This window comes from Pempheris klunzingeri, chromosome 18 (assembly GCF_042242105.1).
Source record: "Pempheris klunzingeri isolate RE-2024b chromosome 18, fPemKlu1.hap1, whole genome shotgun sequence".
Taxonomy (NCBI): Eukaryota; Metazoa; Chordata; class Actinopteri; order Acropomatiformes; family Pempheridae; genus Pempheris; species Pempheris klunzingeri.
Window position 1 is genome coordinate 13,834,266 of NC_092029.1, and position 24,327 is coordinate 13,858,592.

General features: G+C 40.8%; 2 protein-coding genes across 3 annotated transcripts in view; one reads left to right on the forward strand and one right to left on the reverse strand.

Moving 5' to 3' along the window:
- LOC139217636 (beta/gamma crystallin domain-containing protein 1-like) overlaps window positions 1-8,282 on the forward strand; it is a 21,719-nt gene extending 13,437 nt beyond the window's left edge. Inside the window, exons 14-23 of the mRNA XM_070849010.1 lie at window positions 825-970; window positions 2,295-2,421; window positions 3,190-3,219; window positions 3,338-3,450; window positions 3,999-4,131; window positions 4,939-5,078; window positions 6,182-6,305; window positions 6,522-6,680; window positions 7,078-7,240; window positions 7,715-8,282. Coding sequence (XP_070705111.1) covers window positions 825-970; window positions 2,295-2,421; window positions 3,190-3,219; window positions 3,338-3,450; window positions 3,999-4,131; window positions 4,939-5,078; window positions 6,182-6,305; window positions 6,522-6,680; window positions 7,078-7,240; window positions 7,715-7,803 — 1,224 coding nt within the window. The 3' untranslated portion in view covers window positions 7,804-8,282. The remainder of the gene's footprint in view (window positions 1-824; window positions 971-2,294; window positions 2,422-3,189; window positions 3,220-3,337; window positions 3,451-3,998; window positions 4,132-4,938; window positions 5,079-6,181; window positions 6,306-6,521; window positions 6,681-7,077; window positions 7,241-7,714) is intronic.
- Window positions 8,266-18,187, reverse strand: LOC139217637 (reticulon-4-interacting protein 1 homolog, mitochondrial-like). Of its 2 annotated transcripts, XM_070849012.1 has the most exons (10): window positions 18,144-18,187; window positions 15,645-16,058; window positions 15,384-15,535; window positions 14,358-14,426; window positions 13,750-13,874; window positions 13,193-13,241; window positions 12,928-13,064; window positions 12,160-12,343; window positions 10,383-10,478; window positions 8,266-9,252 (listed from the first exon to the last, which is right to left on the reverse strand). In XM_070849012.1, exons 2-10 carry the CDS (start codon window positions 15,922-15,924, stop codon window positions 9,049-9,051), a joined length of 1,296 nt encoding a protein of 431 aa, XP_070705113.1. In that variant the 5' UTR covers window positions 15,925-16,058; window positions 18,144-18,187; the 3' UTR covers window positions 8,266-9,048. The 2 variants fall into 2 exon arrangements, with proteins under 2 accessions (XP_070705113.1, XP_070705112.1); XM_070849011.1 differs by lacking the exon at window positions 18,144-18,187 and having other exon boundaries at window positions 15,645-16,203.
- Window positions 18,188-24,327: the final 6,140 nt, after the last annotated feature.

The following is a 24,327-nucleotide window of genomic DNA, read 5'->3' on the forward strand; positions in this document are numbered from 1 at the left end:
CATTATAGACAGTGTGTGGAGTTGGGGAGCAGGGGGATCCAGCCTATCTCTACCTCTGAGGGTTACTAATGTTTTTATTGGAGAATTGATTCATAAAAACTGTGTTGAACAAAAACATACATAAAATAGCAAAGACAACAAAGTTTTGTTTTAATGAAGCGGTGTTAAGAGAATCAAATTCACAGTATTACCAGTGGGAACTGCTGACTTTTGCTTTGGCCCAATATTTCATAAACCAATCAATTTCATCTTAATATTTTGGGTAAACTAATTTACCAGTCAAACCCCAAAGCTGTGGTAGTCAAACTACCAGGCCCCCCTAGTGGGGCACAGAACCATTACAGAGTGTGGCGCACATGTCTAAGTGGAAAATGTTTAAAGTAAAATTAAATAGACTCATGTGGGCAAAACAAATAACCAAGTTCTTTCACACTTTCAGGGCTATCAATATCCAGGTTATTAAGATGTATTCAGACAGCAAAGCAATATTTGTAAGATGAACTGCAACAGAAGCTCATGTTGGTGAAAGGAAACATCCTCTTTGTGCCCTTGATAATATTATTTGGAATGTTAAGCTTGAGCTGTTTAGCTGGTAATTTCCCCGGTGTTGTTAATGGTTGATGAACATTTATTTGGTTCATAGTGGGATACTGGACATGACACTTTTTCTGTTTCTAAAGGGACAAAAAAAAGGGTTGAGACCCACTGCCTCAGAGTATGCTGACTCTTTTTCTAAATGCTCAGATGCTGGTATATATATTTTGTAAAGCAGCTTGGTGTGATGCTTGTCAAATTTTCACCAGACTGTTGTTTTTGTGCTGCAGGATTTCATGACGCCACACCTCAAAATGTTCAGCGACAGAGATTTTGGCGAACTGGGAGTCAACCTTGACCTCACAGTGCCCGTTATTAACATGGACAACACAGGCTATGGCGTCAGGACGCAGTCTATTGATGTCATCAGTGGCGTGTAAGTGACAAGTATAATACTTACCCTTGTGTCTTTCACTGCTGTGTGAACAGCAATGGGAAATGAAAGGTTTGCTCGCTCAAAGGATTATTATTTCTACCTCAAATCTATCTCTGTTTATTTAAATTCCTCAGCTGTCTTTCCACAGAAAGACTTGAGGTATGTTTCTGTAGAGGTATTCTTGATTCCCTACCTGTCCATCTGCTACTTACAGTTAAGTGCATGCTTTAAGCTGCGTTCCTCTAACCTGATAATTACTTTAGGTTACAGTTTTAGCGAAGTCTTGTGTGGTTTATTGCCGTTCTTTGCAGCTCAGGTGCAAAATGGTTAGGCTGCCACACCCATGCTGACAGGTCGAGACAGATTACCTAATTCCCTAATGTTTAGTCTGCCGCACCTCACTTCTTGTCAATGTATGTTGGTTTTGAAGCATACTGCCTCACACCCATTAGCAGTTGGAATAATGAAATTAGTGCAGGGTGTGGAGGAAGAGTTCCAAGGCACCTAAACACCATTAGCAAAGGCTGTTATTTGTAATGGGATGGTGTTTTCGTATTAAGTGTTATGTCTCACAAATTAGTGCCTGTGTCCCCCTAGCCGTTCCTATTTTTGTTTCCCGATGCTACGATCAGCTGAAAAAAACAGAAGCAAATCAGAAAAACGCGAATTATTATTCAAATCAGAGTTATCAAATGCAGAACATGCTGATTGTTCCTACCCAAGGGAGAGACTAAGAAAACAATGAATAATGTAGAGTGGAACATTTCGTCCTTCTTCAGGAGGCAGGACTCTCACAGCACTGAAGGGTTATTCTTGCTCTGCTGCTAGCCTGTTATTAGATCGCACAGCCTCGCCCATGTCGTGCTGCCGTTTCTCCGACTGCCTCAGTGTGTTTTGCTGAGAGTGACTTGTTTGTAGTGTAGCACATTCGGACACACACAGGCCCACAATTGCAAACAGCCTCCGTCTGTTTTGGGGGAAGAAAAACCAAACTGTGCACAACAACACACACTCGCGGTTGGCTTCCCAAGATATGCCACATTTACCAAGATAGTACATGCAGTACATAACTGCTGAGATACTATCATACGGAAGGCTATTATCAATTTGGACTCTGACCAAGAATTTTTGACACACACAAGAAATGAGCATCATTTGGACTCACTCACTGTGAATACTTGTGGTTTCCACTGTTAGCAAGTGTGGGTGCATCAAAGGCCGTGTTTGTCTACAAATTGAGATAGGATGGAAAAAAAGGAGAAAACACAACTCTGAAATGTGAGTGCAAAATTAAAGGGTGATTATTCTCCTCTTCCTCTCTCAGCTGGGTTGTGTTTGTGGAGCCAGGCTTTTGTGGTGAGTCCTACATCCTGGAAAAAGGCCTGTACGGAACCCCAGAGGACTGGGGGGCGCTGCAGCCCAGAGTTACCTCAGCAATGCCTGTTGTGTTGGTAAGAGCAGTGACTCAGGTGAAGTTATGAAATCGTGATGTTTTGCTCTGGTGGAACAATTAGACAGGTTGTTCTGTAACAACGAAATTTTATGTTCAACCACTGCACCAGGCAGAGTGTTCGCTTGAGTGGCACACTTAGTTTCAGATAATCACATCACTTGTACTTTTAGCATTCTGTGATTAATGATCATGCAGTATTGCTGTATTCTCACTTCCTCTGGTAGTCCCAGTTTGGCTAACCAAACCCTTTCATGGCACGTGACCGGTCACAACACTCAAGCTTGTGACCAAATCAAAATTTGAGATGGACAGCAGGAATCTCTGGCGGGACAGATAAACCTTTATGCAGTAGATTATCTTTGGGAGCATGAGGCACAGGCAAAATGAGGCTAAATTAAGGAAAGAGAGAGAGGAAAGGAGGAAAGTACTTGTCACGCGACTGAAAGTAAAAACATCTTAGATCTCAAAGGTGAGTCATCATGAAGCTACTTCGATTTCAAACCAGATGATGACCGACAGGCACCGTGTCTTTGACAAGCCTTTGCCTGTGAACTTCAGAGGTATTATGCAGTAAGATTATACCCTTTCTTCAAACCAAGACCAATTACACAGTTATGAAAGAAAGATGCCAATGTCCGTCCCACATATGAACTTACACATAACATTCAAGTAGAAATGTGCAAATGAACTGTTTTCTAATACATTTCTGTTGTAGTTCAGCGCATATTAACGAGTCTCATTAAATAGCTGTTTTTTTTTTTTTCAGGATTATTTTGAGAATGCAGCCAAGTTTAAGGTAGGTGAAGAACACATCTAATCTGGATGAGATACTGTCCATCCTATCTGATGTTGGGTGTAAAGGACTCGTGCACTGGATGACTCACTCTTGTTGTCTTGCTGTGTGTGTGCCTCAGGTGCAGCTTTTCTCTGAACCAGGTTTGCAAGGTTCTGTCCTGGCTCTGGAGGACAGCGTGGCCTCCCTGCAGGACGGCTTCTCCTTTGCCTCCTGCAAAGTTTTGGCTGGCAGGTGAGAAATACTGCACACCGTGGGCAAAATATAGTTGTTTTTTTATTTTATCATGATATAGGAATAGCCCCTTTTGGATTTCCCAAAAGTGATCTGATGCAATTGTAGCTGCATATTGCTCATATTACAAAAGTATCTCAGTGACTCAGGATCTGCTACAGGCTGTCACTGCTCCACTTACTGAAAAATGTCCCATGAGGCAGCAGCTTGTGATATACAGTGCGTCTTGCTTTTTTTTATAATGCAGTATCCATTCATGATTTAATAAATTGCTTAGTGCTGTGCGTAGGTGTGAATACAGGAAGCTGTTCATCCTCAAGCATGAATAATCTTGCTCAGATGCACATAATTTTTCACTGCGTGCCAGCATGTACTTGAATGTACATCACTTCAATTAAAACTGGAAACAGCCATTATGCAAATAGTGTTAAATGCATCATAAAGCATCTTTCTTCATCAGTCGTGAATATGAGTCTCATTTTTTGCTCCTCTCTTATGTGTTTGTTAATGTGTTTCTCTGTTTGTGAATGAATGCAAATGACTTTCAGCTGGCTGGCATTTGAGGGCCGGGACTTCACTGGCAGGATGTATGTGTTAGAACTGGGGAGTTACCCAGACCTGAAGGCAATGGGCTGTTTCCATGAAAACGCCTCTATCCTGTCGCTGCAGACTGTTGGCTTTGTAAGTTGTTTTTTTTCCCCTATTTTTTAATTATTTTAACATCTTTAGCATCCACGCCCTTTTGGGGGTGGTCCACCTAAATTAATGCAACAATTTTTGGTCATTAGATCGATTTGTATTTGATGTAGCAACTGTTTGTCACATTAGCTTTAAATAATCATTTATTTATTTTTATGCACTCTTGGACGTTCTTGTAGATGACAATGACTAAAAAGGACTAAATAAATGTCAAATATATGAGTACACATATTCCATTTTCATATTGATAAAACATTGCGTGGTTCTATGTAGTGCCAACAGTATTTTATCTGACCAGGTAGCCTCCTGTATATGGCACCATTCATGCACAGGGCGATTTTCGATTTTTAATTTTTTTTTTTAATTTAAAACAAACATTTTAACAGTGATTAAGTGTGATTTATTTGCAAAGATATTCAGGGCTAAGTTATATGTGGTTACTGACAATATTAAACATAAGGAAATACACCAAACCGGCATCATGTGCAAGGCACCCAATCTAAAAATCCTCCCAGTTCAGTTTATCTGTCATTGTCCTCTGCATAAAAACTACTATCCACTATTAAATGAGCCATTGCTGCTAATCTTATAGTATAAGTGCCAATTTAGAAAACAAGCTGTTACAGTTAACAGAAAGCAATAAATTCCAGGAAGCACAAGGGTGCGAGTCTGGTTTGTTTCCAGGGAAACCTCCAAATAGGTTTCATTTCAGCCAGCATGACCTGAAGCTCTCTGCCCACTCCATCAGTTAATGTTCTTTCTCCTCTCGTTCTCTCTGTGGCTCGACAGGAGTTCTCACTGCCATCCATCACTCTCTTTGAGCGGTGCGGTCTGCGGGGGAAGAGGGTGGTTCTGACAGATGGATCAGTCAACCTTCAGCTGGCAGGAGGCTGTAGCAGAGTCCAGTCTGTGCTGGTGGAGGGAGGCATGTGAGTACATTACAACTGCTGTGTGGTAACTCGCTTTCCAGGACCGTAAAGCAGCTACCCACCAAGCTTGGTGTGAGTTTGACAGGTTCATGCATAACAGCCTGTGTGTGTGCTTCAACTGGAGAGTGAACCCAAAGCCATTTTTCTGCCATTAAAAGCCTTTATTTTACACACACGTATACTGTAGTGGCACCTTTTTTTAAGCTCTCTGTCATCCAGTGCACAGTCACTTGCAGGATGCAAAGCACACTCATGCGGCGTGCCACTACTGTAACTGTATTAGGTACAGAGTTAGTGTTAAAGTAGATAAATCTCAATGGACAAAGCAAGGGACTCAGAATTAAAGATGGAGGATTGAGACATAATAAAAGAAGTCATGGTTGTGTGTATGTCTTGAATTGTTATCAAGAAGAGTATTTAATCCCAGTCTGTTAGTATGACAAAGTGGTGAAGACAGCTTCCTCGAGTGACTTTTGTTAAAGCCTTGGTAGGTAGCACTTTTGCTCACACATGATGTTTCATAGATTCAAATTATTTTTGATGTTGAGTGAAGGGTTGGCACATCTCATATGACAGCACTGACAGATTGAGCAGTGATGGAAACCTGCTGCTGATGTGCGAGATTCAGACCGTAGGTGTGAGCCCATGCTGAGGAAATAAAGGGCTCACAGTGAGCCAGAGCTGGCTCTGGAGTGACACATTCCTGCTGCAGAAGAGACGGGAAATCAGCCAAAATAAAAACAGTCGTGAAGCTCAGCACATTGTAGAAGATTAACTCCGGCACAGTGCTACATGCAAGTGGGTTTACAGCATCAGAACAATTGAAATTAATGGATTTGATTGATTTTTTTATTTGGCCTTCATTTAATCAGGTCTCTTAGGTGGAAACCTACTTGCCAAAACACAGCATAATGTTACTGGAACCAATGTTCACAGAGGGAATGAGTCTCCATTGACAAATGCTGTTGTTAGTAGGATATATTCTAGGACTAACAGTGATTAACTCAGGGCACTCAGAGTTCAAAGAGAAAAGCTGAGAAGGAAGTGGTGTTGGTTTCATTGTAGCAGCTGAAGATGTCTTGACTGTTTTTCTTTGTCACAAGGTGGGTATTATATGAGGGAATCAACTATCGAGGTGCTCAGATTTTGCTGAAACCTGGGGAGGTGCCTGACTGGCGCAAGTTGAGCAGCTGGCAGAAGATTGGATCCCTCCGTCCTCTTATGCAGGTATATCCTGATTCTCCAGAATGGGCACAAAGCTTTGAGTGTGCATGGTGGAAGTATTTGTTTTCAGACCTCTAAATGTCTTGTACACCAGCTCTACCTTCATCTTTAAAAAACTGTTTTGTATGTTAGCATTAGATTGAACAATTATGGACCCTTTCGCTCACAGAGTTGGAGCACTGATTTTATGTGTTTGGCTATGTGTTTTTTTCTGAGTAGAAGCAAGTGCACTTCCGTTTAAGGAACAGACAGTCGGGGCTCATGATGTCAGTGACCGGCGATTTGGATGATGTCAAGCTGCTGCGGATCCAAGAAACAGAAGAGAATGATGGATTCGAGCAGATCTGGTTCTACCAGAATGGACATCTCCACTGCAAGGTGCCAGCACCAACATGATACTCTTATAGAGTTTGAGGGGTGAATAGTGCTGTGAATGAGTACTGAGAAAGCTTTACTTAAAGCAGGGGTTTTATACAAGCAGTGCCGCAATGCAGACCATTTAAATCATATCCAATTAAATTCTAAAATCTGGTCAGATGCAAGACCAGGTCCAAAAATGGTCATGCAAGTCATACAAGACTAAGACTGAGAGACCGGGTACTCCTGGTACTCAACACAATTTTTTAAGCACGGACTTCTTATGCAATACTCAACAGTGGGCCACTGATTTGGTATAAAGTCTCTACCCAAGTTGAGTATAAATGTTAAACACGTGTCAATCCAACTCTCAAATAAAGTCCAAATGACTCATCAGCTCGTCTCCCATTGTTTCCAGCTGCTGGAGGAGTGCTGCCTGAGTCCCAGTGGCAGTATGATGATGGCAGGAAGCCGTGTGGGTCTCACCCCAGAGCTGGACAACCAGGTCCACCTCTGGAGCATCACGTCCGAGGGCTTTATCAGTTACACCCCCACCTCCAACCTGGTCCTAGAAGTCAAAGGTGAGCATTCATATGTGGCAGGACACGCACGTTTAAAGAAAACAATTTCTCTTCAATGTTCAAAGTCACGTCCTATTTTGTAACGCATCATATTGTATGATTTGTATAAAAGACCTTGGATGAGCTATGCTAGATGCATTATGTTCAGTGACATAACTTTACTGCTGCTATTAATTATGCAACCAACGTAATTTTTCTCCAAAACAAGTCAGTTTTACAAACATTACAGTAAGAATGGTCACTTTAACTCTTTGACTTTCTGTGTATTGGAGTTTTACTTGAACTGAAAACTGGGTATTTATATCTGGTTCTGTTTCCATCGCTGTCAATTAGTGACACCTTGTGGACTAAATAATGTTAGTTACAGGGTGTTCAAATTTGATATGTACGCTTAGTACTCTGAAAGACTTGTGATTATATTTTACACACACAAATGTAAGAGTTAATGAATGATAAAACATCTCTCTGTTTCAGGAGGCCATCACTATGACAAAAACCAAGTCATTCTAAACACACTTGATCCACATAAACTACATCAAAGGTGGAATGTGGAGATTATATAAAAATATACAGTATGAGCTGCTGGACTGGATCCCTAATATTATCAGAGGCACAGCTCTGCTAGAGGCTCCGTTATGCAGCTTCAAGACAAATGCTCAAGGACAAGATTCGTCACTGAAGACGCTCAGCCTTTGTTGCGGGAGAACAACGAGGTGGTCGACATGGAGAGTTATGGATGAATCCATTAGAATGTATTACTACCCACTGACCAAACAAATAGTGGAGTCTGATCTTTACACCATAGTTTACACTTCAGATAATATATCCTGAGGTTTTTCTTTTCATTAAGTAAATCTGTTTGCCTGATGTTAATTAACTTAAACAGTGTTAACACTTTTTCACATCATTTTATGAAATGTCATGTTATATATATATATATATACATACATACATACATACATATATGTTGCCTTACTTTGTAGCTGCATGAAACAAAAACTTCCAATGTCTTTTTTTTCCTTTGTTTAATCAAAACCATATAGCATACAACTCCTTTGTTTTCAGAATAAAAGTATTTTTGTCAATAACTTTGTTAAATACATAGCACAGCAGACTAGACTGCACTTGGTTTACAACAATGTACAGACTAAATACAAAGTGCCTCACATTTAAAGTTTCATTATTTGTTTTTCCCTAAATAATGACTTTCTCTTTGTTCAGCTCACTGTATGCTGCATTCACATGATGTGAGATGCAACATGACGATGAGAAAGATTCCTCTGGTTACAACATGCTCGTGGTAGTTGTTCAACAACTCAACAGGGAGATTGCAAAAAAAAATAAATAAATAGTCACCTGTCTTGTACAGCTTCTATTTCAACTGGTACTGAAGGATAAAAACATCTATTGATAAACAGTCCGAGTGACTATGTTTGAAACAGACATTTTGCATTACGCAGCGATCAGAAAAGTAACAAAAGCCTGCTTGTAATAACCAGCTGGATGCTGACCTGAATCGTGTCTATTAATCTGCCGTTGGTAACTGTAGTATCTTCACCACAACATGAAAGCAGCATACCTCAAGCACCTTGTGAAAACTTCAAGACAGTGCAGGAGGGTGTAAGTTTTAACAAGAACGACAGCCTTTGGCTTGCTCCCATTACAAGCTTGGGTCACGCTTGTGTTCTGCTGCACAACAGCAGCACCTGATCACTTAAAACAACACAGGCTGTTACTATCAGGAGCAGCCTTGTGAAGGTGAGAGGAATCACAGGAGTTTAATTCTCTTGGCACTCCGCTTGCTGTGTCTAGTTTTGTTTGGCTGTTTCTTGCCCTTCTTGCTCTGACTCAGCAGTCTCCGTGCGACTGATCTGCGCCAACTCTTCGGCCTGTCTGTCGTCCTCTTTAGCCACCCTGACTACCGTCTTCCCTCTGGCGTGGCCCTCCTCCAACTTCTGAAAAGCCTGGGGCACCTGGGTAAATGGAAACTGGGCCTCCACAACTGGCAGGATCTGTGATGAACCAGCAGAAAAATATCATGAATATGAGGTTAAAATCAGGAAGTGAGGCAGGAAACACTTAAGAGATCAGATTTAACCCCTCAGCATATAAGACATATAGGGAATAAACAGTGTTCAGCTATTTGTTTTAATGGGTTGGGGAAATGGATGGGTGGACTGCTTTATTATACAGCAGAATTAGTGTTGATAGTAAGAGAATTAGGTCAATTACATATATGTTTCTGTGACAACTTTCTAAATTGTGCTGATAGAGTAAACTCCATTATTCTGAACCACACAAAATGAATAACACAGATCTAAGGTTTAAGGATTGTTGTTTTTTTTTTTTTTTAATGCATGGCACTGGGAAATTATAGTAACCAAATTTTGATCGATTTAAACAAGCAAAGCTCAACAAGCTCCTGATGCTACATCATCCCTGCTTTCATAGCCGCAAATGTGAAAAAGTGAGGGAGGGGTTCAGAATGTGATGAGGCTGGACAATCCTCTGCTAGTCCCACAACACGAGCAGCCAGGCTTGTTATTCTGGTCAGCATCTCTCGTCGTTAACAATGAATGGGAAGCGCAGTGGCGTCACACTGGAAACCATCCACACTTCTGACTGAGAATAGGACAAGCAGAGAGAGTGTGCATGTGTGTGTTTTGTGCTGGGGGGGGGGGGGCAGTGTGTGTCCGTAGCTTCCCGCCACTGGTCTGAGTGTGCCGCTCGCTGTAAGCCCCGAGACAAAAGGACAGAGGTCCCGCACGCTTTTGCGAATGGCTGCTCAGCACTGTTTAAAAATCCATTCACCGTCTCCTGGCGCCTGACTCAATCGCCCAGCAGCCAACCGTGCACACCACCAACCAACCAACCAGCACAGCGGGTATGCGGTGCTCACTCCTTAACAAAGCCACAGGGGAGCCTTGAATATTGGCATGTGTGGAATCCCTGGTATGTTCAATGATGGAAGGGACGGAGATCATACATGCTGTACGTTCTCCATCCCTGCATGAATTTCAATCTCAGGCTGTGACTGATGTACAAATGAGAGGATTTCCATCTCCCCATTCTGTCAGTATAAGTGGCTCTGAATGACAAGTATGCCAGCTTGTATGATGTCAGTAATAAGGCAGTACAGTACCTTCCCTGCATCCACCAGCTTGCTGACCTCATCCAGGGCAGGCCCATCTGGAGCATAAAATGCCCACCGGTAGAAGACTCCACTTGATACTATGTTCTAAGAGGCAAACAGAGAGGAGGCAACAATTATAAGTCAGGCAGGTCTGCACCTCACTGGGCGTAAAAGAACACACAGAGTGGTTAAGTGTGGGAAGTAATACCATGCATTACATGGCAAAAAAAGATCATTACAAATTAGCTGATAGACCAGTAGATAGTAAATAGATATAGTAGCAACAAAAAACTTACTACGTGACATTATTCTGCCTGACACTGAATTAACTAATAACATATCGTAGGGTGATACAGTTCTTTGCTCAGTTTTAGATGCCAGAAACATTTGTTAAAACCGACAAAAACAAAAGAGAAGGATGCTGATGACAAGCTTAAACAACAATCCAGCTCAGTACAGAGTACAGTACTTGTTATAGTTCATTTATAATGATCCTACTGTTTACTTGGTTCTAAAAGTGTCGTCCCACTGCTGAAACCAGTGTTTTGTTTTGCCAGTTTTATTATGTTACAAAGAAGAACACACAATCCCAATACAAGGTGTGGGAAGTATCTAAAACACAAAGACTGAAAGAAAGAAAGAAAGACAGAAAGAAAGTCCCATGTACTAATCTTGAAATTCAACACCACTTGACATTTGATCATAATATATTATTGTGTAGTATCACTTGACACACCCCTTTAGCCTTTGGTAAATCTCTATCCCTACCTACTTGCAAAAAACCCAACAGATTATGACGGATTCTTCCTGATCAGTCACTGCTGGCAAGAAACTGAACACTAGAGGGCTCAGTTGTGCTATGATCTCCCAGATGAGCACTGGGCATTGAGGGTGTGACTGCTGAGGCCGAGCCCCGCGAAACTGACCAGCTGGCTGCTCCCGTGGACAAAGGGGCCCGGAGGCTTGGCAAGAAACACACAAACACTGGTATTTGCCGGGGGGGAGATAGTCGGCTACAATCTGCACAAACAGCAAATACTGCTGGTTCAGCAGCAAACACATGCACACTCACACACACGTCGCATTTAGACGAACACTCGTGCCCACACACACCGTCCCATCCACACCTACACAACTCCAACACTGCCAGCCGTGCTGTCACCACTGCCTGGGACAACTTGACTCAGTCCCTAGAGCAGCTCCACCCTGTCATTCTCTTCACCCACTTCTCTTGCAACAAATGCACTCCACTAACTGAGCAGCTGGAGGGACGGGACGTACGTGCAATAACAGGAGGCTTACATACATGCAGGGACTCAAGCTTGAGTGCTAAAATTCCCTCTTCACCTGCACACAGTCAGATTTATTACACCCTTCAGGGTATGTTTCTACAGCTCAAGCATAAAACTTTGCAAAGACAGAATCTGCTGGGAAGCAAAGTCAAGTTGTTACATGATTTTTCCCTCCCCATTTCCACCGAACTTGAATTCATCTGATCAACTGAATGGAAATAAAACAAAAAATTCGATTGGCTCGAACAAGTGTTTACCCATTGCACAATAGTGTCTTTCCAAGCCACTGAGGATCAAGTATTAATTTCAGTTTGGGAGCACCTGTGGCACACACCCATGCTAGTGGCTTTAGAAGAAATGCCAGGCCTCAAAGCATTCTATAAAAATAAACAACGGGGTAAAAAGGGTTTTATTTGTGAGGCAAGTGAATGTGCATATCAGACCTTATAAACAAAAGTCTGTTTTGTCTTGTTGTTTGTCTGTCTCATGTTTACCTGTATGGCCTTGCTATGGAGGGTGAATCCAGCATGAAAAGTCCCATCCAGCAGGCCCATGGAATCGGTGTTGACGAGTAAAGGTGTTACCAGTGTGACGTACTTTGCCCCAGACCAGGGCTTCAGCATGCCCATCGCCCACTGCTCCGTTTCCCCACCCACACCATCCAAAATCAAGTCAAACCTGAGGGTGCAAACATAGACCCACTCAGAGGATCCCTGGCAAAGAAAGGTGAACACTGAAAAACATGAACACACTTCATTTATAAAGTTCTAAGAGCACTGCGTGTTTTACCATCTCAGATCAGTATCCTATGTACTGCTAGATAAAAGTATGATCGGAGGAGATCGCCGTTGTCTTCAAGATAATACTAGAATTTACCGATTTTCTTTTTTTGGGTGGAGAGAGGGGTGAACCGGCGTCCACTAAGGCCTTCAGCCCTTGTTTCCATGGAAACTAGATGGCGAGTCAGTGAGCAGTTGTGCCATGCTGACATGAAGATGTTTACCACATTTGGAGGCGTTTAAAGGGGAGAAGCACGCGCAATTCTCGCAGTCCTGAATGATTCCTTTTCATTAGCACCTTCATTGGACAGGCACTGATTCCAATGATACATCATTAGAGTCTTAGGTTAGTAAAGAACATTCTGCTCCGATCTATTTCTTAAATAAAAGCAATACAATGTCCCCACTTTACACATTATATGCTATATGATCTGATACTGTGACTACTTCTACAAGCACACTTTTCATAGCAACGACACATACTTCTCCATCATTTCTAGCTGTCCAGCCACATCTCCTGCTGTGTAGTCCACCGCCTCATCCGCCCCCAGCCCTCTAACAAGGCCTTCAGCGTTCTGAGAGCAGGTAACAGTTACGTGGGCACCCCAGGCCTTTAATAGCTGGCAGCACAAAGAGGAAGAAAACAGAAATATATACACAAACACAGCAAGTGGCCTTACACTCATGCCGAGTTTAAAAGAGTACAACATACACGCTGGTGCAGCTTGGAGAACATAGTTTGCCTTACCTGAATAGAGAATGTTCCAACACCTCCCGATCCTCCGGTGATCAAAACTCTGGGAGAGAAAACCCCAGCAACCACATGGTCATTTGATTACTGAGTGACTCATTTTAGTGAAGCGACTAAACGAGATGGAAGCCTTGAGGGGTAAAAAGCCATTTGCAGAATTGGAAGCTATTACATTCAAGAAGGAGTGAAAGTTCTATCAGGTTAAAATTTTTTACAGTGTAGTGTTAAAGGCATGATTTTAAAAACCCTTTTGACGCCAATTAGAATGAAGATGAAGACCTATTCCACTGCTGAAACTAATGTGATAAAAAAGGTGTCTTGTCAAAGTATGGGAATGCACGAGTAAACTGATTACAGAAAAGAGCACATTTAGAAACTCCAAGATCTTACAGAATTAATTCAAGGTTTAATAGCCGTTTATAATCGTACTTAAGGATTTAGGCGTCTTACTCTTTCCCTGATACTGTGATTCACACTTCTGCTGCTCTCTGTATAAATTGAAAGGGGGGAGAGGGGTTCAATACGAGGCAATCTAGACCCAGGCCGGTGCTTGCCTTTTATTTGAAGAGCTGTCTCTGCAAAGACCACCTGCGTTGACAAGCGCAGACAGAGCCGTGGTGGCTACGTAGGGGATGGATGCCGCCTCCGTGTGACTCAATAATTTTGGCTTGTGGGAAACCTGCAAAAACAGCCACACAGACGTTGTCAAAAGTTAGAAAAATATCAACATGTCAACAGTCTTTTTAATTATCAATTTAAAGCCTCAGTCTAATCACCAGAGCTGCTGTGAGGGCAGCTAGCTCAGAGCCGCTTAATAAATGAAGGACAACACAGCTAGAAAACAGAGGGCAATTTGTGTGTCTCTGTAATTGCTGCCACAGCGGCTTCAGCAGCCAAACAAACTAAATCCTAATTACTTTTTACACGGCAGGATTACATAACAGGGTGCATTTCTTCCTAACTTTTGTTCAGCTTTTTTTCACAAATCACACAAGAGCACCAAATCAACTAGTTGAAAACATACTGACAAGAAAGTCACATTTCTTTAAAACTGGTGTGAAGTTAGATGGCAAATTAACTCATAAACTCTCTTACAGTTTATCAGTCATTTGAATATGAAAGTATAGAGCAGTACAATAAATCCACTGGCTCTGTGGCTCACCTCATACTCTGTTAGAGTCACGAATTCTGCCAGACTACCTTGTTTCCACGGGGGAACAGCAGCCCACACCTGGAACACAAATATGACATTCAACATGCTGAACACGACTCAGTTTAACTTTGTCTCTGAATCTGGTTAATCAGCTATTAAGCTCTCAGTCAGCTGTTCTGATCATTAGTCAAGATACACTACGTATGGAGGTTTTTTTTTTTTTTACTGATGTATTGTTCTATCATTTAATCACATTTAATCTGGATTTACATAATTGAATTTTAGTCTACAGGAAGACAGTAAAGTGGATAAGCGGGAAACGGCACAGTGGATGTCTCAGATTATTGCGAGTCACACTGTGATGACCAAGCAGAAAGAGCTTAATCTTTCTTGAGCTTGAATCTTTGTTAATAAAATGTCAGAGAATGACTTGACAATGGAGTTTGGTGCATTAGGAATGGCTGATATGGTGATATATACCATGAAGGAAGGGATTTATACTATGGTAGGAGTGTCAGACCAGTGATTCACAACTTTTTTTGGCTTGTGAACCCTTTATTTTATTTAACCCTGAATAAGCAATGTCTCCTTATGACCTCTCATCACTTATGTGTCAATATGTCCGTGGGTTTTGATCAGCTTGGCCAGTATACGATTTTTTTTTTGCATCTGCTTTATGCTTATGAAGAGAAAGCAAAGATTAGGGAAACAGTTGGGAAAGAATGTTTTAAGAATAAGTCTTTTTTCATTTTTCATATACTGCTGATCATGCAGAAACACTGCAGGCGTTTTATGGCTATATTGGTATTTTGTGAGTTTTGCATCAATATGATGAAGAGTGCTGTCTTCTTGAGTGTTCAATTTGCTATATTAACCACAAAATTCCTCACATCAATGAGCAGTTGCTCACTTGATTTTCTTGATTATGTACAATATTAAAATCATGACTACAGTCATACAGGATTTTATCCATTTCGCCCACTCCTGGCATACTGTTACATCACCTACAGGACAGGTTTGAAATGCAGCTCCTACCTCATCTCCAGGAACAAAATGAGTAACTTCAGATCCACAGTCCACCACTACACCAGACACATCACGACCCAGAATCAGAGGAAACTCATTGTCATCGTCCATTACGGACATTGGATTCCTTCTTAATTTAAGCAATTTAGCTCCATAACCACCTAAAAATGGAGAAAAGCAAACAGGTATGTGTAAAAGAAAAACCAAAAAAACACCAACTATAAATCAACGGTTATGTGATTATGTTGTCAATATTAGTCCAACACTTACCCCTCATAGATATATCAAGAGGGTTGACACTAGCCGCATGGATTTTAATCATCACCTCACTGGGAGAGGTGACAGTGGGGACGCTGATTTCTTCTGTGTACTTCAAAACCTCATTAGTACCATACTGGTCAATGACCCAGGCTGACATGCAGCTCTGCAGCCTTGAAGGTGAACTGCAGACATTTCTCCTGAGGCACACACTCAACCCTGCCCTGGCTAATGTTTTCGTCGAGCCTGCTGCTTTCGCGTTGAGTAAACACAGTAGCCTGGTTGATGCCATAGCTCTCACAGAACCTTCAACTGGCCGTTCTTATAAGGTTAGCTTTTGAAACGATATGTCATCTTTCTTTATTATGTCAGCAGTGCTAGCTAGGTGGTCACTTAGCTAACATTAGCACGCCCAGGTCGCCAGGGCTAAAAGCACAGGCGAAAATGTACAAAACAGGAGAAATTAATAAGCGACAGCACCTTTGTGCGCGTTAAGTGTATTATCTAGTGTCACATTAAGCTGTAATAAGAAGCACTGTTACAAAAATCAGCACGCAACTTACAGTTCTTCGGCTAAATGGCTACATAGCAAGCTAACCTTTGAACTCTGAACGACAGCCAATCAGAATTCGGGAGCTAAATATTCTGACCAATAGAATAAGAGAATGACTCTGACGTAACTAGTCCTAATGATATACAGTTAGTTTTTTTTTTTTGTTTTTTTTTATAGAAAAGAGCCATGGTGATTTCACTTTAGAAATACTTTCAAATTCACCGAGTAGTTGCCATTTTTTCATGTAATTCATAAGCTTAAATTCTTAAAGCCTCTTTTGAAGCTTCATTTATTTTAAAAAGACCTCAAATCTCAAATACAGTCAGTGAAATGTTCAGAAATAAGAAGTGCATGGTTTGTTTGTTTGTCATGTTTTGATGCTTTACTTTGTATGTAAACCCTATACTTTCTTATACTTTCCTACAATATTTCATTTTATTATAGTCCTAGAATGCTGTATTGTATTTAACATTGCAGATTATTGTCGCATTATAGTATGTTTAATGTTTTTTTTTAAAAAGCAATAATAAATCTGATATATGATATGCACATTATCAGAAATTAAATATGAATTTCAACATAATTAAATTCTGTACAGTGACAACCCAAAAGCATCTACAAAACTACATCCTAATAGGGGGATACATATATGAATTGCAGTGGCTCCATTAAGGCTCAAACATGAAAATCCATTATGTAGCAATAATAGTCTATTATCATAAAAATGCAAGTGCACATGAAAAAATTATAAACCAATATGCTTGAGAGGTCCACTCAACAGTAAAGTGACTGCCGAGTGCTCCATCAGCTGGAGACAAATGGGTGGAATACATGTCAGTGTAGCGAACACTAATGGACAGAGCACAGATCAGCGAAGAAAACCAAAGGCAAATGGGCAGAAAACATTATCTGTTTATGCCTTAGCAATACACAGGGGGTTGCATCGGGGCTTATTATAATGTTTACATGATGTTTCACAGTTATAACATGGCATTAACGCATCATGTCTTAAAGATTCATTTGGGTAATGTGGTCGAAAAGCAATATAGATGCATGAACTGCATCTTTTCAATGTTGGCCTTTTAATTCTTAAACCCGGAGTTACTTCACTTTAAACTGGTCGCAAAATGCAAACATCTGCCCTGCTGTTGACCATTATAGATCATTGCTGCCAGGATTGCTGCTGCCAGAGCTACGGTGCATGGCTTCCCATCAGGAGATCTCATGAGGCATAGAAAGTAAGTCGAGCTCAGTCACCTCATGTTCTCCTAATTATAATCTGGTGAAATAATTAAATAAAAGAAATCACACTTGTGTCATGCAAATGACATAATCTGCAAGCAGGACTGATGTTCTCTTTTTCCAGAAACCGAAGGGAGAGAGGTGAGAAAAGAACGGGGGCCAGTGGCTGATGATTCAGCATGAAACCAGGCAACAAACAGCACTGTCATTATGATCACGGCTCCCAGGGGAAAGAGGACACACTGGAAATTGGGTGCTTTGTCTATGCGGGCTCATTACAGTGGGTCTGTCCAATGAATTATATCCCTGGCTGCTGCTCATAAAAACATCAATTCAGTGTTACTGAGAGTATAGGGTGTCATTTTCAGACATAAACGCTATTGAAAATTCCTTGTTGACCAGCTAGCGGAGACAAGATTGGGTCAGACTGTGAGAGAAACATCTGTCTTAAATTGGTGTTTTTGAGGGGGGTCATTCTTTCCCAGAAACACCATGTGTAGCTTTTCTAGGCCTCCCTTCTATCTTGGGACCTGTGGCCTAAATCACATGGTTGCTCTAAAAAAATACAGCTTTGATCTAATTCCATTTAAGGGCTGTCAATATCTGACTGAGGAGACTTTAACCCTCCCTCAGGTCACCTATCTGTCCTGCACGTGTAAGGAAAATACAGTATAAAATATCCCACAGCAAACTGAGAGTTTTTACATCTTCCTCACCTGTTGTTCCATGCATTCATTTTCCCTCTCACCAATCGCCCCTCTCCTTTTCAGTTCTTAAGAATCAAACAAACCAATTAGTGGACAAATCTCCAGATACTTGGCACACCACAGCTAACCAGTGAGCCTGTGGTGCGGTTGGGCATAAATGGCCACTCACTGCTCGGATAATGATCACACAAGCCTTGTTTATTATATACAGCTTCTTCTGAGCCACGACAGAGAGACAGAAAGGAGGACTGCACCACAACCTCTCACCAGCTGGGCTCTTAGATTATATTTTTAGAATGAACGATTGGTTTCTCTCCTTGGTAACTGCCCCATTTTTTTCGTGAATAGGTCAGACACAAGTACAGTGGATACTGATCCTGATGTAGAGAAATCTAAAGGAAACCCAGAGGGTTTTTATGCTTTTTTTTGTGTCATCCCTCATGGTCTTACATGAATCTAAATGGTGTCAAATTCACTGTGATAGCTCATTCTTAGGTGTTTGCAGTATATTTTCTTGAGCTGGACCTGCAGGTTAAACAAGGGATCCACAAAAATAATATTAGATTTTCATAATAGTGGCCATATCATATGCAGTGCAACTAGATTTGATTGCTGGTTTATCCCTTCAAGGAACAACAGTGTGTTCACTGATTCACATAAGGGCTTAGACTGCAGATACGACCGGGACACCTCCAGCAAACAGGGTTGTTATCTCTCTTTAGGACATGGACAAATATACCACTGTAAGTACACTCATACATTATGTATCACATGAGTTTGTAAGCTTGTAGGATTTATTTTATAATCTAGATTTGTGAGCTCATATTTCACATTGTGCTCTCAGTCAGAAGTAGTTGTTTAAGTCCATGTCAAATGATTTTATTTACCCCTATGGATCTTAAGTGAGGGTAATGGAAGGAAAGTGTCATGCAAATACAAAAGGATATGCATACCCTACTTGCTTACATATTTATGCATGCAAAGTAAGTGAGTTAGGCTTATATGTACATGATTTCTAGTAAAACAAAACCTATTATCACCACACATACATCATACAGAAATGTTAACATAGGCCTAGCTCTTGTATATGTATGCTATGTGGGCATACTAATTCATAATACATACTATTTCTTACAATGCTGGTGATGCAAATAAAATGAAAAAATGGAATATGACTACAAGCACCATCAACATACATGGAAACTATTGATGTTCACCAATAATGGAACCCATTAAACACATGATCAAAGATCTAATAATATCTATACATTGCAAAAAATATATTGACTGAATCTTAGCCTCATTATAGTGAAATGACGTTTTCATTCTAAACTTATCGTTACTCAGCATCAAAGCGAAGAGCTAGCATTAGCAGCATTGGCTAACTCCCGTTGGAACTGTCACATAGGAAGTTTGCCTTTCTCTAAGTGACATGTTTAGAATCGAAACACTGTCGAGGTAGAAATGAGTTAAACAGCTAGCTACGTAGCCCGCTAGGTAGCATGCAGCCTTCTTAACCTCTTAACATCTCAACCGTTTGGTAGAGGCCAATATTTCAAAAAATGTGGGGTCTGTTCATAAAAAAACATTGATTTTTGTAATTAGTGCCCCAAGGAAATAAAATATATAAAGAATAAACTTTTTCATTGCTTTTTTCTTGGTGAGGACGTTAAAGGGTTTTAAGCTGTTATATTTAAAGAAGAAGTTAGTTGTTAATGTGAACTGTGTTTTTTACAGCAGCAGCGTCTAGTTGATACAGAATCACTATGATATTGGTGTTGCACTGGCTAAATTTGTTAAGAGTTGTGTAGCTTATTTCCTTAACAATGGCAGGGGGCACGATGCGCTAATGAACTCCAATAAAACTCTGGTATTATGAAAGTAGGAAAGATGAAATTTCACATTCACACACACACACACACACACACACACACACACACACACACACACACACACACACACACAAACGATGACCAGTCCACAGCAGTGACACAGGAAATGCAATGTGCTCTGCTGTTCATCTCACAGATAGCATCTTATCTACAGGCTTCCTCCACACTGCAAGACCAGCAGTGGAAATATAATGCACTGTTCAGTCGCTGTTTATCCGGAGGATTAGGAAGGACTACATATGCTGACGTCATAGTTATTGTTGTCAGTTTAAAACTTTTGCTCCTACACTGTTCCCCAACACATACACACACACACACACACACACATACACACACTGGACAGTTTGTCTAAAAGAAGTTCAGAACAACTTATATTGCAGGAAGATTGACAGAAAAACACAGAAATTAATATGTGCATATTTCCCAAATGTTTCATCATATCCTGATACATCATTAAACACTTTTCTCTGGTCCAAAATCTCTTTATACTTTTATTTAACATTTTCATATTTAAATTTAGTTGAGATGGGAATAGTGGGACAGAACCTGGAAACTGATCCAAATTAGATATTTAAAGCCAAGATGTATTGACTTAGAAACAAGAAGTAAGACAACGTCCTCTTGGGCAACACTGATCTAGTCTTGCCAATGTCTGCAAATGCAACGTGTATGTTAATGTATTCTATCTCTCAACTAAGTTAAATAGCCAACAGCCTTGAGGTTTTATTTGCACATGTATGTGTGCACACAGACACACTCAATGACACGGACAGCCTCCAAGTGTAAAGCTTAACCATAAATACAACATGCAACCCAAACCTTTGCCTTAATCTAAACCTAAACCTAAACCTGAACATCCAAGTCTTACCTTTGAGCAAGTGAGCCAAATGTCCATTTTTTCAGTCAGGATAAAACTCAAATTTATCTTATCACAGATGTAGAAGAGCGCGCACACACACACACACACACACACACACACACATTAATTTTAGTACTCTTCTTTATGTTCACATAATTGATAACTGAACATAAACAATGTCTGACACAAAACTGCACCGTAAACTGTGTGATTTATTGTGCTTCTGCTGTTGTTTCAACAAAGGATACAAAATACAGTGTGTCCTATAAATACAGCAAATGCCAACAACTGCAGACAGAGCAGCTCCTTGGTGACGCCTGAGTCCTTTTCGCTGGCACCCGTGCCATCTGCATACCCCCATTTGGGGGACATTAGCCAGACTGCCAAAGACAAACACACAAGTAGTCTGCATTCATTCACAAACAGTAACAAAGCATTCATTTATGAGAGGTTAATACTTTATAAGCTTGGGTTAAAAGGAGATGCTTCCTCTGGACTATTGTTTTAAGTGCAGCCCATTTCTCTCCTCTCTCCCTGTATTGTAACCACCAAAAACAATATCTGAAGTATTAGCTGCGACACTTAAAGTCATAGTTTGACATTTTGCTTTCTGGCAAAGACTTAAATGAGAAGATTGATACCACTTTCATGTCTGTACATCAAATATGAGGCTGCTGCACTGAGCCTCTTCCTATAGCTTAGCATAAAGACACACTAACACCTCTCAGCTCGCTAATCACCAAATACCCATGTGTAAAAATGACAACCGGCTTTTTTAGGGGGTGTTATGAGCCAAGAAATTGTCACAGCTCCCTGTAAGACAACAAATTGTTGGTTTTGCACTTCAGTTTTTGCACAGATTAAATAAATGAGGCATAACAAGCTGTTGAGTGAGCTTTAGAGTTGCCATGCTAACTGTTTCCCCTTGTTTCCAGTCTTTGTGCTACGCTAGGCTGCTGGAGGTAGTTTCATATTTAATGCGGCTCACATCGTCTCATCTAACTCTCGGCCAGAAATCAGACAAGAGTGTTGAATAAGCCAATGTTATTTCATTAAAGAATAATTTTGATATAATTCCAAGATGGATGGAGTGGAAACTGAAGAATGAATAAAATGTGGTACTGTTCTTATTAAAGGACGACTTCTCACCCTTCTTGTTTGTTTAAAAATATTCTGGAAATGCATTTTTCAGGCTGAGCCTCTATATCAAACTGTAAACTGCTTTTTTACATCAAAAATCACATGTGCAAATGCAACTAAACTTTCGCCACAGTCCACTGTGTCTTAAACCTAATTGGGCAGCCGTCTGATAAATGAACCACATTCATTATACAAATGTCAGTGCCTGCTGGTGCAGTGTAGAAAGAAGAGAGAGCGGGGAGGAGGTGTGCAGGGACTGTGAGTCGAGCTGACAGGCTGCTAATGAGAATATCATCAAGAAAAAAAAGCCCCCTCATTCCATTTAAGAGGCACAATTTCTAAAACAGTGTTTGGGTGTATGATATGATGACACACACTGTGGAATTACGGTGGTAGTTTGTAGTTTTTTGTTACCGTAAAACCTTTCCATCCTCACCAGGTGTTCATACTGAACAAGGTGAGCCTCTGTCCTTTTTTTATCTGCAAAAATACTCTGACAATGTTTAGTTTTCTCAAAATCACATTTGCTGTTTACAAGGCAGCAGTGCGAGTGATATGCGGTTGTGAACAGAGAGTAAGGCCCTATCTGACATCTGTTTTAAACAGAAGTTGGTTATTGTAAGAGAAGGACAGATCTGCAACAGATCTGCCTTTGATCAAACAGCAAAGAAGAGAATGTGATTATGCAAATACGACATGTAACTCAATAGTGACATGTAAACCGTATAGAAAAACATTTGGTGTATGTCACACTGTGCAGTAGTTGCCAACAGTTAGAGACACAGACAAAATACATGCACCCACAGTGGTGAAGAGGCCAAATTCCACCAGCCTATTAGACAGTGTTGACTATACTGGTTCAAACCATTATTCTTCTGAAAGATTTCAAGGAATAGTCAGCTATTTTGGAAATATACTTATTTCCAAAGCATTACATCAAAAAATCAATACAACTTTCGTAACCAGCAGCAGGTTAGCTTGGCTTTGCATAAACACTGGAAATGGGCCAGAGCTAAGAGCTAACCTGGCTCCATCCAAAGATAACAAAATTCACATACTAGCGCTTTTTAAGATCACTAATTAACATAATGTACCTTTGTTCAATATGTACAAAGAAACAAAGTGTAAAAATCACAATTTGCAGTTATATGGAGGGTTATCTGCCCAACTATTTCTTGGATAAGCACATTGACTTCTTGGAGAGACCACTGCCAACCTCACTGTGACAACAAGTTTAGTTTATTTCATTACATTTATTTGTCTGTCATGAGACAAGTGAAATGTAATGTGTGGTAGCCAGATTTTGCTACTTTGGCTTGCTGTTTCAGGATTAAAGATGTAAGATCTATGGCTCTTGGCTATTTGAGACTGAAGTTTACGTTCTCAACAGCAGCGCAGACAGCAGTTCCACTGCTAAACCTTCCAGTTAGCCTCCACTTTGGTCATTATGGTTGGTTGCTTTTGCTTCCCATTCGAAGGATGTGACTCACAGGTCACTTCATATATCACACAGTGGTGCAGCACTGGCTGAAGGTGATAAAAAAAGTAACTGAGTTAAAAGAAGACAAGAAGATAAACAGTATTAGGGACTATTTGTCTGTGTGACACATACTGAGCTGGAGGTGGTTAAACATCTAGCCAAGAATGTATCAGAAATAACATCTATGTTTTATTTACCTGCAAACAGCTGGCATACATCTTTTTGCTCAGTTTGACAAATACTGAACAATAAAATGTCAGATTTTCAGTATCTTTTATTGAGATCCCCTCAGAGATTCTTGGAAGGAAAACCAGTGTATAAAATTTCTGTGTCCGGCTTTCAATTTGTCAGATGTTTCTGACAGGCGAGTGCAGCTTAAAGAAAAAGCATTGATTCTCCATTTGCCTCACAGACCAGATGGTGCTGAGACACACTCTAAAGCGTCAATGTATTCAACAGTTATTGTGTACGGGATTAGTTCATGTACGTTGTAGGTTTCTGTCTGGGGCTCGTATATCCTGCTCTCGACACACAGTGGGTGGAAGCTATTCCCAGCAAACAGGTGCCATCATGTGGCATCAGGTGTCCTTCCAAAAGGTTAGACAGAGAGGGGAGGATAGTTTGTCCTAGATATGCAGTTAGTTAGATCAGAGCCGCTCTCGGAGGACGCTCTGAGTTTGGTAGCCACCGACAGCAGGGACAGTGGTGTTGTACATCTGGGATACAACCTGATTTGCTTATGAAATCAGGTTAGCTCTGTGGGCTCCCACTCCTGTCATGTTAAACAGGTCACGCGAGGCTCACAAAGGGATGAGACTGCAT

Bases quoted from the DNA above. Each gene is read 5' to 3' on its own strand.
- LOC139217637 (XM_070849012.1), bottom strand. From the start codon at position 15,924: ATGGCATCAACCAGGCTACTGTGTTTACTCAACGCGAAAGCAGCAGGC. The intron at 12,344-12,927 runs GTATGTGTCGTT...TTGCACCCTCAG, and splicing joins CAGCTAGAAATGATGGAGAA to GTTTGACTTGATTTTGGATG. The intron at 10,479-12,159 runs GTAAACATGAGA...TTTGCCTCTTAG, and splicing joins TCCATAGCAAGGCCATACAG to AACATAGTATCAAGTGGAGT.